Genomic DNA, 14076 nt, shown 5'->3' with positions numbered 1-14076 from the left:
AGGCTACCTGCTTTAAAGTCCACCTGCTTTAAAGTCTACCTGCTTTAAAGTCTAGTTTCAATGCCGTTCCCCAAAGCTTGGTTCAACAACAGAGAGCACCTCATGTTTGAACAAGTTAATCCATAGAAAATGCTGAGAGCAGCCGCTGGCACCCATCAACGACTCAATAAAAATTAACTATTGTTGCTAATAATATTCGTTCAAGCTTTTTCACGATGAAATTACTGTGTTGTGTCTTTGTATTTACAATGGTGTCTCTTTATACATCGTGAGCTTCAGTGTCTATTCATCTCATGCATCTGAGCTACAGCCTGGGTCTCTGTTGAGCTTAATAACAGTCAGTGGTTTGAACGGAATGACAAACTGGTGTGCTTTCCCTGACAGAGGTCACAGAAATAAAAAAGAGGATGCAAAATAGATGACAAATGAAATCCAGGTCTCCTTTATCTCTTCACTATCACCTGTTTACTTTGTTACTGTCTACTTCTTCATAACATCCCATCGTTTTTTGCTGTGGTCCCTGACATTGCTGGGAACTGGATCCAGTTGAACCTCAGTGGAACCAGTGACCCTTGTCAGCAAGCAAAATTCAAGCTCAATTTTGATATCACCTGGGCTCCCACAGGATTGGGATATCTTATGGACACACAGAGAGACACCGGCTCAAGCCATGTGAGCAGATGAATTCTATACTATTGTCTCCAAGTGCCTCTGCACAAACACTGAACCAATATAATTGCAAAAACAATTTCCACTTGCTGAGCACTTTTTTGTGTGCTGTGCTTAAGGCTTTTTTTTCTGTGTAATCAGACTTTTTTTCCATAACATTATTTTGGACCATTTGGGTTTTCTTTTTAGTCATTGTATAGCAATGAGGTTTTTTAAAAAAAATTAATTTATATTCTGACATAGATGATAATTTTGGGGCAGTGTTTGATTTCACCCTCAGGTATAATCCCCGTAGTTGTCCTACCACCACAGCACCCGTGATCCATCTCCACTGGCCCTTGTTCTCTTATCTCCCTGTTTTGACCCCTCTTGCTCCCCGTCCCCTGCTGTGTTTCTCAGATCCATGGTCAGCTTATGCTTAAGATTTTCATCTTAAATTTACTGCATTTAATCTACCCAACAAGACAGTGCGTGTTATCATTTTATCAGGTTAAAAAAAAACTAAGGCACAGAAAAATTATGGGGACCACTCGCTAAAGATCCCCACACAGTGACGTCTTAAAATTCAAACCCATGTTCATAACTCTCCAAAGCTGACCACTCAAGCCGGCTATGGAGACTCTGCCCAGGTTGAAAGCACAAAGGCCACAGTGCCCATTCTCTGTGGAAAAGAGTGCAGGGTGTCTGCTGTACCCCTGTCTCTGCTCACCCCCACAACACAACACAGCAGCTAAGGCAAAAGCAGTTATTGATTGGATTTCAATACTCATTCAATATCTATATTCATCCTCCGTGAAGATTAGACTTGGACTTTTAGGGTTTGCTCCTCCTCCTTCTGTAATGTGTAACTAAGAAATCTAGGCAAGCCTGGTCAGCTTCCCTGAGCTGCACTCACTAGAGATCTTGGAATTAAGAGGAGGACTCCCAGCCCACAGAATGACCAAAGATAAGGTAAAACAGCATTGTGTTCATTTTGAATCTGGCTTTGAGGAAAAGAATAGAGCACCAATTCATCTCAGTGAGCATATGGAGGATTTGGGGGGGAAATTGTGCTGCGCTGTCACAGATCAAAGCTACTTCTCTTTATCTGGTCAGTTGACAGTTCATTTGTCTGTTAAGAAAATCATATTTGTTATTCTGTAATTGGGTTTTTAAGGTTATTTGCCCTACTTTCTGACTAGTGATTCTGCAAAACCATATCACTGAAGGAATGTACAAACAAGAGCAGATTAACCTGAATCCATGTAATCATGAAAACCAATGGAAAATCTTCAAAAATGTCAGTGAATAAAAAACAATAGGCAGGAGGACTAAGATGAATTGACAATCAAATGCAACAAGTGATCTTAAATTCTAGAAAGAAGAAGAAACCTCTGAGAAACAGCATGAGACAGGACAGGTTGAAAATGAGTTGCCTATTAGATAATATTACTGCACCGATTGCATTCTTAGATAAAATAATGACATTGAAATTTTGTAGGAGAACGTCTTTGCTCTTAATGAGTGTACATGTTGAAGTACATGTAGGAGTAAAGTGACACAAATATCTCCAACTTATTTTGAAATGATTCAGCCAAAACCATACACACACACACACACATAATGTGTGCGCGTGCACATATATACACACACACACACACACACACAGGAGTTATACAGTTGTGGTAAATGTCAACCATGGGTGAATACAGTTGAAGATTAGGGAGTGTTCACTTTTCTTTCAACTTCTCTGTAAACACAATACTTTTTAAAATAAAAACTTGGAAATAAGAAAAGGTATAGTGCTGTTGTTTCCTTACAGGTTTCCAGCCAAAAACCCTGTCCCCCAAACACAAACAAGTTGGTAATCTTGTCCCTGTTAAAGTAGGACTTCAGATTGTGATCCAGTGTAATTTACTCTGCTGAACATTCCTTCATGACATACTAAGTGACTATAGTCTGTCTGGCTTAGATTTGGGATGTGATGAGCTGCTTAACAACTGTGAGACCAGGGTTAAGTTATTTAAGTGAACTCAGGTTCTTATAGTGTGACAAAATAATAACATATTGAGATGTGAGATCGAATGGACATACAGGAATTATAATAGTATTTTTACAGTCTGGGAGAAATTATATGAGATTATATTAGAAAGACTCAGGAAAATATTAATATTAACAGTTATATATTTATATAATGTATATTTAAAGAATAATGGGGATTCATAATTTCCTATTGAAACCCAGGGTAAAGCTAAAGTAGATAGAACTTTTTTTTTATTAAAGATTTATTTATTTATGCAAGCAAGAACTGGGTTATAGGCCAGAGGTATGTGTTGGGGGGGGGTGCGGTGAAAGGATTCAATAGAGATAGAGTGGAGAACAGAACAGGCAGGTCTACTGAAATACACTGCTGAGGGGAGGAGCAGGCGAGACAGGAGAGGTCTGCTGTGCCATGTGGATAGCTCCCTGGCTGAGTATCGAACTCGTGTTGCAGTGGCTGTGGCTAGCTTCATAGGCTGTGTATTAACCCCTTGCGCCACCAGGGAGGCCCTAGATAGAACTTTAAAGAAAATGTAAAGACAATATTAACTTAGTAGCCACACAGACAGTGTGTAGATTTGGCAAAGATCATGAAAGTAGTGTACAAAATGCAGAAATTGGAAGATACTGAAAAAGGAAAGGGAATGTGTTGTGGTGATTGACTCCCAGCAAATGCACAAGCTTCATTTAGAACTATGATTTAATTCATTGGGGGAGATTTTGAAATTGTGTTGTAGAACTTTTCTTGAGAACCAAGTAAAAACCTAATGATAGAACCCAGAAAGAAAGAGAACTTGTGTAAAGCACAATTTTTGGCTTTGTAAACTCACTCAGACTGAAAGAAGCAGAAAATCTGGAACTGGGGCTCAGGAAAATCTGGATATTCCCAGAAAAGTGTCATCTAACTAGAAAAGGGGCTTGACCTGTGGTTTTTTTTTTAATGAAAAATGAAGAGATAATTTTTTTATGCCCTATCTCCTCACTGTTTCACTCAGTGAGTGCCAGAAAGGGGTTTTCATTCTTTTTTAGTTTTATTTATTAAATTTATTTTCTTATATCATTATTAATTTGGGGGCAGTACTTGATTTCTCCCCTAGGTGTAGTCGCCTTAGTTCTCCCACCACCACAGCACTCTTGATCCATCACCACAGTCCCTTGTGCTCATATTGAGATGTGAGATCTAATGGATATACAGGAATTATAATAGGACTATTTTAACCCCTCTGCCCCACCCTCCCCTGCTGGATGCCTCAGATCTTTTTCCTGACCCTTTGTTTGGTTTCTCTATATTCCAATATAGGTGAAACCATCTGATATTTATCTTTTCTTTCTGAGTTATTTTGCTTGACATAATCAAGAAAAACGAAGAAAGTAGGCTAGGATCCATTGTTCTTAATGGTTCCTCACAGATTGAGATTTCTATGGTTTGAGAGAAATCAAGTTGGGTGCCAAATCACCTGTGTGTGGGTGTTTGGAGGCATATGACTTAGAGGAAAGGGTATAGTTTCTCCTAAGTCAATTGTAGCTGCTGAAAACCTGCTTTTGTGTTTAGCAGCTGGAGTTTTGAAACATCAGCTCTGGGTTCCAGCACCAGCATACCCATTACTTACCAGCTGCATATGTTGGGCACACCACTTAATTTTCTCTAAACTCCAGTTTCCTCCCGTGTAATATGGAGATAATTTCATGTACTTTGCGAAGTACTCCTGTGAAGATAATTGTGATGTATGAAAAGATGACAGGTAGTTGCTTGACAAGAGTGATGAATGAAATGAAAGTGATATGATTAAAGATGCAATTATTTGATAGTTCTTCACAGACTGTGTTAATATATCTCATTTAGTCTTTATAATAATCCTATGCATTAACTATTATTATACCAATATTTTGGACAAAGAAATTGAGGCTCAGGGATGTTAAGAGGCTTGGTGGGACTAGGTCCTAAAGCCCCTTCTAGGTTTTCTGTCTCCCAAATCTATTTATTTTGATCAATAGACTCCATCTAACTTCTTAGCCACAAAAATAAACACTGTTAAGGTGCAGTCACTTGCCTGTTCCACATTTTTCAGGAGCATATTTTTAATTCTCTATGGTCTGTAAGTGTTGGATATGAAACCTAATTTAAAATTATTTTTCAAAGATTATTTATGCATGCAAGAACTGGGGTAAAGGCCAGAGGTGTGGGGATGGTGGTGAGAGGACTCACCAGAGACAGAGTGGGGAACAGAACAGGCAGATTGATTGAAATACACTGTTGAAGGGAGCAGCAGGTGAGACAGGAGAGGTCTGCTGCGCCATATGGGTAGCTCCCTGGCCAGGGATCGAGCTCATGCTGCAGTGGCTGCAGATAGCTTCATGGGTTGTGCCTTAACCTCTTGTACCACCAGGGAGGACCCCTTACTTAAAATTATTAAGCTGTAAATGGAAGTAGTCTTTCTGAAAATACAGGCTTAATACCTTGCAGTCTGTAAAGAGTTTAAAAGACTTGATGACTTTATATGAACATTAGACATCTTTCTTTTCCTTTCTGAATCAGTGTTCCCATGAGTGAAATGATAATAATTCTTACCTAAGGATTATTGGGAGAACAGGCAAAACATATGGAATGCAGAGCCTGGACAGTATAAGTTCCTCTCTAAGTTCTCAGATTTCATTAACTCCTATACCCCTTTCCTTGAATCAACCTCCTAGACATTGGGTTAAATGGATGAGGCTAATAGGCTAATTCAGATTTAGTTGTTTTCAGAATTTTTCCCTCTCATAAACAAAACTTTGAGCAAATCTAGTGCAATGCAACATAGAAGACTGACTATAAATGTTTTGTGCTTTTGTTTCACAATGGGAAAAGAAAAGCCAGGAAACAAAGAGCCAGTTGAAGATGCAATTCAGAGAAGAAATTAAACCTTAGAAAAAGAAGTAAAAACAGGAAAAAAGGGAAATGCAATCAAAATAGTTCCAGAGAGTTTCATATTTGAAACAGTCACTTTATTTGGGAAATTGAAGTGACATGCTCAAATTTGATGAGATTGCTTCTTTTCTGAACAACTGGGTGAAATCTATTTCAGAAAATTAAAGTGGGGCACTGCAGGGGCTGGGCAGCAGGAATAGAACCAACTATGAAAAAGAAGCCAGGAAGGCCAGACCTCTAGGACTTTAAAAACACTCCATGATTACTAAACTAAAAATTCTATCTTTTTCACAGTTGCTATTCTTGTTATCCCTGTAAGTTGAGAAATTGCTCTTAGGGGCAGATCCTATATTTCTATAGTAATGACTTAGTGTGATGTGATTGGAAGGTAATGGAGCAAGAACCTGCAGAACTTCTATTTCTGAAAATTAGCTTTCATTTTTATCAAAGTAATGTGGGAACAGCTGACACTGTAGTGATTTAGTTTGTGTATTTAGAGTGGCAGGGGGATGGGGTTGAAGGGCATTATGGGAGACCAAATCTGCAGCAGCCACCACCTTGACCCCTACTTTCATTTTTATAGCACCACTCTCACCATTGCATGGTCACTGATTAGACTCTATTTTTTAAGATTTATTTATTTATGCATCAAGAACTGGGGTACAGACCAGAAGTGCACATGGTGAGAGGATTCACCAAAGACACAGTGGGGAACAGAACAGGCAGACTGACTGAAATATACTGCTGAGGAGAGCAGCAGGTGAGACAGGAGAGGTCTGCCATGCCATGTGGGTAGCTCCCTTGCCAGCCAAGATCAAACTTGTGCTGCAGAGGCTGCAGCCAGCTTCACAGTGGGTTGCTTAACCCTTTGCGCCACCAGGGAGGCCCCGATTAGACTCAACATAAGGGAACTGCGTGCTTGTCTGGAAGGAGGAGCAGGAGAGAGCAAAAAGATTAGCTGCTCAGAGATGGCCTCAGGGAGGGCTAAGACACCAAGCCCTTGGAGAGTGCAACAGGAAGAAGAGATGTGGAGGTGAAATTGGGCAAATGTATTGTGGCCCTGGGCTTGGTGATGGACAGGTCCTGAAGTTCTTCAGTTGAGTAGCTGAGTGATCTTTGCCCTTTTGGATTTTATCTAGAGACCTCACCAATATTTTCGATGAGTAGGTGAGGAAGAAGGGAATTTGTCTGGTGGGTGGTAGGGAAATGAACTTGGAGTTGGTAGATGTTTGGTCACTTGGCTTCAGTATCACAGTTGGCAGATTCTATGAATATTTGCATTCTTGGAATTCTTTTCAGTTTAGAAATATAATTCTAGATTTTCATGTATATGAGACTTTTGAATTATCTGTTTCTAACCAATGAGGAATGCAAAATAAATAAATTGTCAAAAACAAAGGCTCTGGATCCAAATCATTATTCTACAAGTTACTGGCTGTGAGGGCTTAACTAAGTGGAGTTATCTATAAAATAGTGATACTGAGGAGGTTGTCATGAGGAGTATGGCTAGTTCCTCCAATTAGGTCCACAACCTGTAACTATGTTACCTTACATGGACAAAAGATTTTACAGTTACATTTTATGGACATTGAGATGGGGAGATTTTCCTCTATTATCTAGAGGGACCAGATCCAACCTTACAAATTCTTAAAAGAGAAGAACTTACCTGGCTATGATCTAGGTCAGAGATGCAATTTCTGCTTAAGGAGATGGTGGAAGGGTACTGTGAGTCAAGGAATGTGCTGATTTCTAGATCTCAGAATAGCCCTTACTTTACAGCCAGGATGAAAACTTAAACCACAATCCTAAAACCATGAGGAACTGAAATCTACCATCAATCTGAATTTTGCTCTATAACATTCAGAAAAGCTGGCAATACTTAATTTTAATGTGGTGAGAAGTGTTCCAGATTTCTGACCTATAAGAACTGTGTTACTTAGGCCACTCCTGCTTGTTTGTTTGCTACAGCAGCAAGGAAAAACGAATACAGGTAAATGAGATAATATACATATAGCAATGAACAGCAGGCTAGAGGCATACATTTTCACTATTTTGCCTTGAAGTTGTGTTTACATTACACATAACATCAGCTTTTCCACATTGCAATGAAGCAAATTATCAGGCAAGTTGGTTAAGATCCTCTCAAAGTGCTTCCTGGTCCCCTCATTGCTAATTATAGTTACTACATTTAAAGAAATGAAGTTTCCTCTCTGGAAACATTTGAAGGGGAAAAAACGATTTAAGGAGAAACTACCAATCATCTAAGCGGAACCCCATCTTAGCTTGGCTGCCTGAGCCACTGCATTGTACATGTCCAGTTACATTTCAGAAGATAATTCAAAACCTCTGATCATCCCATGCACTGTATGTGTGTGTGCACCTGAGAACATACATGTGTGCCCACACACACAGTTTATATATAATATACTTTATTCTAAGTTAGATATCTATATATTATTTGTATCTAATAAATGTATATCATGTATATTCTATATAAACATGTATATAAATGATTATATTATCATATATTTTGGCTCGGCTTTGAAGTTCTTTCTTTCAGAGAAGGAAGTAGCTAGAGGAAAAGTCTACATAGGTGCTACTTGCTATTAATTTTGAACTAGTGAAAGAGAAGGTTCTCTGCAAACTTACAGATTCTGAATCCCCACCCCAGAAATTCTAGTCTAGCAATAGACCTGGGGTGAGTCCCATGAAGCTATATGTGTAATAAGCTCCAATTTTAGATCTGTCTTTAGAACCCTACATGCAATAATACCAAGGACTCTCACCATGGTTCTGTGAACAATACTTTGTTGATGCTGACACTGTGAAATCCTACCTCCAGCTGACTAGGAATTACGTGATTGTGGTTAATTAGCTGTTCTTCATACTGAGTAGGGGTATCTACAATCATCAGAGAAAAACTGAAGATTCAATAATATGAGCAGTGACTTGGGTCACATGCCCACTAAGTATGAGAGTGGGAGCCAGAATCCATGTGTTTATCACTCTTTCTTTTATTCAACAATGTTCCTACTATTAGTCCCAGGTTATTTATTTTAGAATTTTTAATTATGTAATTATATGTGAGATTATTTCCTTATAAATTATTTTAAATTATAAGTGACAGAAGAAATACTCCTTCACCCCTGTCTCCAATCTTATGTTCCTTCTCAGGAGTCATCCTCTTATTTGTTCTTCAGGAAAATATTCTATGAGGATGGGGTAAGGGTCAAAAGTGGGAAGGAGAGCACAAGGGACTGTGGTGATGGATCATGGGTGCCATAGTGGAGGGGGATCTCTAGGGACTACACCTTAAGGGAGAAATCAAATACTGTACAAAAATGAACAATGTAAGGAAATAAATACATTTAATTTGAAAAATATTCTATGAATTATATTAAAAATCAAAATCAACAGGCAACTATAAACCAGAGACATTCTGCAGGGGGGGAGGAGGGAGTTGGAGCAAAACAGTGGTGGGAAGAGCACAAGGGACTATGGTGATGGGACGCGGGTGAACTGGTGGTAGGAATTTCACGGGGACTGAACCCGAGATGATAAAACATACATTGTATAAAAATGAAGAATGAGGTAAAAAATAGATAAAATAATTTTTAAAAATCCTATGAATTATAAAGAACATTCAGGTTTATGAGTTTAAAAATGACATTGAGATCACACAACTTCCTTTACCACTTAACAGTGACTACATTAACAGTCACATTGTTCTATTAAATTGCTGCCTGTCATGTATCACCCATTGGCATTTCCCATTGAGTGGCATTTAGCTTCCTTTTACAGTTGCTGCTATCACACATAAGAAATGCTGCATCAAGAATTCTTGTATGTGACTCTATTTGCATCACATAATTTCTCTAAGATGCTTAGATACGTAAGTGTGAGCTGTAGGGGATGAATGTACTGTTTTTGCAGCATGGAGAGTCGGGCAGAAGATAATATTCCTTAACCCGAAACTCTAGGATCAACTAGATGCAAATCCTGAAAACTACCCTTGCTTGAATGTTGACATGAATTATGATAAAGAATGACTGATGCTCTAATATGGGTTTTGAGGTGCTTCTGTGCTATTGCAATGCCTAAGAAAGCGCCCCACTTCTTTGCTGCTGATTTTTTTTTTTTTTGATTTGCTATCTCCTAATGATATAAACGACTGCTTTTTGTTTTGTTTTGTTTTATCTTGGGAGTTTACTTTTGGTCAGCTGCAATTCTAGTTCTCAGCTCTGACTTTGAATTACATACATCTAAGTGTGTGTATACATGTATATATTTGGAAAAGGATATTTGGTCCCTCTCCTGGAAGAAGCTGTCCCCAACTTTGCTCTGCTCTGCCAGTGACAGGGAAATGAAGAATGGCTCTCACATCCTGTATGCATGACCCCTGCCAGGGGCAGAGGGCGCGCTGTGAATGAGTAGCCAGGGGCATGCCCCAGCCTGCCAAGCCTGTCAGAAGTCCCAGCTGCAGACTGACCGGTGATTGTAGCTGAATTGCCTGGTGTTTCCCTGCACTGTTTTTATTCCCCACAGGTCACCGGGACCTTGTTTTTCACTGTCTTCACCACCATGCTGGGCTCCTTTCAGTTTGGATATGACATTGGTGTCATCAATGCACCTCAACAGGCAAGTGAAATATGTACAATTCAAATCTCTCCTTGGCAATTTCTGCCCATGACAGAAAGATAGATGTTCCTCCTAGCGGATAATCTCAGGCTTCTGTCAGGTACCCTGCGCATGGTTCCAAAGCTGATAACTCGGTCTTGACGCCTCACTTAACTCATACAAGGAAAGACAGGGCAATAAATTATTCTTGATCTCTGACTCTGCTGTTTCCTGAGCCCACACAAAACAATCTAGAACACCACGTCCTTAAGGATGTTTTTCTAAAAAAGATTAAGAGCTTATTGCAGCATTTATTCAGAGTACCCAGCCATTCACACATGAAACTTCCAGAAAACAAGAGAAAACACTGGAAGGCTGTGCCCCTTTCTCTGCAAAAACTCACTGTGCATCAGACACTTCTCCAGTCTGGTCCTCTCAACAACCTTACTGGCCATTTCCAAGCCTAACTAAAACCTTTAGAAGCCCCAACCTAATGAGATGATCATCCTCTCCTTCTTATTCCTTTCTCTCACTGGTCATTCAAACTCAGTCAAGTAACACAAAACTTTAAATAATCACAAAGAAGTCCAACAAAGTTTGCATTTTCTCCATGGCTACTATTGGTTTTTTGTTGTTGTTGTTGGTTTTGAATCAAATAATTTCTGTCCTTTTTCACACTTATTTTGTGTGAGAGTGTAAGATTGTCTTACTCTGGTATCCAGTGAAGAGACAGGAGGGGGTCATTTTTCTTACCTCACGCAGGTGGAACCAGGCAGGACTTCATTCCTCTGCTCTGACTCAGAATGTCAGGTCATTAGGGCAGGATTGATGTCAGTTTCCTCTGTCACCTAGGCCAAGCATATGGCCAGTGCAAAGGTGTTCACTAAAATGTCTAGTGAATGAAGGGGAGAGAGAGAGACAGAGAGAGAATGGGGTAAGGTGGCATAGGGTGAAGGTACGAGTTTTTTGGTTGCCTTCTATGAATCGACCATATTTCATCTGCTTCTCTTGTAACATTGGACTACAAGGAAGATGTAAGATACTGGGTGTGAATGTGTCCTGGCCAGACTGTCACCCTGAAGAGAAGGATTTTAGGGCCAAAAACTATGCCCTGGTTAGGCATCAAATAACATCGTGAGTATAGCTGGAGCTGCAGAGCCTGAGGGATGCCAGTGCTCATAGATATCTTTGGGGGAGGGTTGGTGATAACATGCCAATTTCACAAGATCCTGAATCTGGATCAATATTCCATGATTTGGAACAGTCTCTTTGTGTGAAAGACCTTCTCACATCCTAATTTAAACCATCCTTTCCAGTCCAAGAGAGAAATTTAAGCTTCCTTTCTTCAATCCAAGACCAAGAGCCAGTCGTGAAAACAGGAATCCCGCACTGACATCTGGCTTAGCGCCCTCTCTAAAGCCCCTTCCTTCTGTGTGTAAAGAGCTGCTCCTAAGAATAGCCATTCTGAGCTTTTTTTTTTCCTTTTTCATATTAACATAATGACATTTAGAATTATTTTGGCTATTTGAAAATCACACTGCTTATGACTATAAAAACTACACTTGCCAGGCCTCCCCGGTGGCGCAGCAGTTAAGCGGTGGGTTGCGAAGCTGCCCGCAGCCTCTGCAGCGCCGGTTCGAATCCTGACCAGCGGCAAGGGTCCCACATGGCGCGCAGACCTCTCCTGCCGCCTGCTGCTCCCCTCAGCAGTGTACTTCGTCAGTCTACCCGTTCTGTTCCCCGCTCTGGCTCTGGTGAATTCTCTCACCCGCCCGCACTTCTGACTGTACCCAGTGCTTGTATAAATAAATAAATAAATCTTAAAAAAAAAAAAGTAAAGTCGAACAACAAATGCCGGCTGACATTCGCAGCTTTCTCCTTCAGATGGGCTCATGCCCTCCAGTGTCATGGCCCTGTCCACTCACTATTATGTCCTCACTGGTAGACAAAACACTTCAATCCTCTACTGAACAAGATCCTCCTTACCTCCTTCACTTATTTGTTCCTGCCTGGTTTCTCCTGGTATTAGAACTTGTGACCTGTCTTATAAGACATCGGCAACTAAAAATACCTGTGTTTGTATGTGTCTAACACACATATTTCAGATGATCCTGCTTCAACACCTAACAAACATTTCAAAGGAAAAGCAAAAAGTACATAGACTGGCTTAAATATTGGAGCTATTTTTCTTTATTTCCTCAGATAATAATATCCCATTATAGAAAAGTTTTGGGTATTCCACTGGATGACCGTAAGGCGATCAGCAACGATGCTACCAACAGTACAGAGGAATTTCCCACAACCCCAAGCCCTGGGAATCCAACATCAACCTCTTGGGCTGAGGAAGAGATTGTGGCCTCCACGCACCTGGTTGTCATGCTCTGGTCCCTGTCTGTGTCCATCTTTGCAATTGGTGGAATGATCGCATCGTTCTTTGGTGGGTGGCTTGGAGACCGGCTTGGAAGGTATGAAATTCATAAATAAGTATAAACACAGAAACTTTAATATTTTGGATTTATTAGAATTTGTTTGGAAAGAAATTCCCCTTCTTTTTGTGGAATAATTTTAGTGTCTTTCACCTCGTGACCCTTTTGAGTTAGTCAGTGTTGGACAAAGTCATGGAGAAAGATATTGCAACCATCTGTTTAATTGCAGAGATACTTATAGAAAATGCAAATTTAGTGCGTAATTCTGGAAAATGAATTTCATTCTCTGGCTTTGTAAGTTATAAAACATTAGAAAACCACCGCACAAGTAGTTAACTCAGGAACTCAGCAGAACTACTAAGAGTGGCCTTTTCATCCCGGAAGTCCATTATTTCACAGAATCAGTCCATTTCTAAGATACCCAGTTTTTCATTTTCAAATTAGAATGTGGCACTGGAAAAAGATAACTTAATACCTTTTGGGGCAGAATTGATGGACCTTGAGGTGATTATGCTACGAGAAGTAAACCAACAAGTGAAAAACAGCTGATGGTTTCACTTTTACTTGTGGAATATAAATAACCAAAGAAAACAAACTGCAAAACACTGCAAAAAAAAAATTCTTAGATACTGTAAAAAATATATACTGGTTACCAGAGGAAATGGAAGAAGAAGGAGGAGGAGCATAAGGGAAGGAAGGGGGTGCAACATTAACACAGAAGTTTTGATGGAGAGTGAGTGAAGTGGGTGCACTTAGAGAGGTGTGAAGACACCTGAAATTATATAGCTATATAAACAATTGAAAAATGAATGAAATCTGAGGGGGAAAAAAAGATTTAGCATTTGGATTAATCAAGTGCCAAGTTCAAGTAGATATCCACAGCTCCCAGTTGCCAGAACGCTTGGCATACGGTTTCTAGCCGTTGCTACTGCTATCACAAAGCACCAGCCAGAGGTGGAGCAAGTGGTGTCTTTCTCTTCTCTAGTACCCCATCCCAACCCCCAAATAAAAGAAATAAAATCAGGACATCAAATGGTTATTTCTTTATGTGTAGTGTTTGCTCCTTGAGCCCATCTTTTCTTTATTAAACTATACTCTTTTGATTATAAAATTGTAAATATGGAAAATTTAGGAAATGCAAAAACCTTTAAAGATATAGGCCAACTGTAAGTAATTTTGGATTGCAATTCATTTAGTTTTAAAAGTTCTATTAAATTATTATTTTGTCTTTCTGATTATTAAAAATTCTGATGACTTCTTTCTCTTGTACTGTAGCTTTTATATAAGACTATCAATTTTCTTAAATAATGGGTAGCTTGGTAACCAAAGTTTTACTTTTGTTCTGATTTAAAAAAAAGAACTTTCTTCTAATATAAAAGGGTCAGTTCTTCACATTTTTATCAATTTACTGGTGTTGAGATGAATTTTAAATCAGAA

The 14076-nt window shown here is 39.5% G+C and overlaps 1 protein-coding gene across 1 annotated transcript in view; it reads left to right on the top strand.

The window, feature by feature from the left end:
• Nucleotides 1–1590: 1590 nt before the first annotated feature.
• The window catches only part of SLC2A2 (solute carrier family 2 member 2), a 32282-nt gene continuing 19796 nt past the window's right edge, over nucleotides 1591–14076 (top strand). The window contains exons 1-3 of the mRNA XM_037525106.1: nucleotides 1591–1620; nucleotides 10142–10234; nucleotides 12416–12678. Coding sequence (XP_037381003.1) covers nucleotides 1606–1620; nucleotides 10142–10234; nucleotides 12416–12678 — 371 coding nt within the window. The 5' untranslated portion in view covers nucleotides 1591–1605. The remainder of the gene's footprint in view (nucleotides 1621–10141; nucleotides 10235–12415; nucleotides 12679–14076) is intronic.

Source organism: Talpa occidentalis, unplaced genomic scaffold (genome assembly GCF_014898055.3).
Source record: "Talpa occidentalis isolate TD23 unplaced genomic scaffold, MPIMG_talOcc4v2.1 talOcc4.4, whole genome shotgun sequence".
NCBI lineage: Eukaryota > Metazoa > Chordata > Mammalia > Eulipotyphla > Talpidae > Talpa > Talpa occidentalis.
This window is presented reverse-complemented; position numbering and strand designations above follow the sequence as displayed.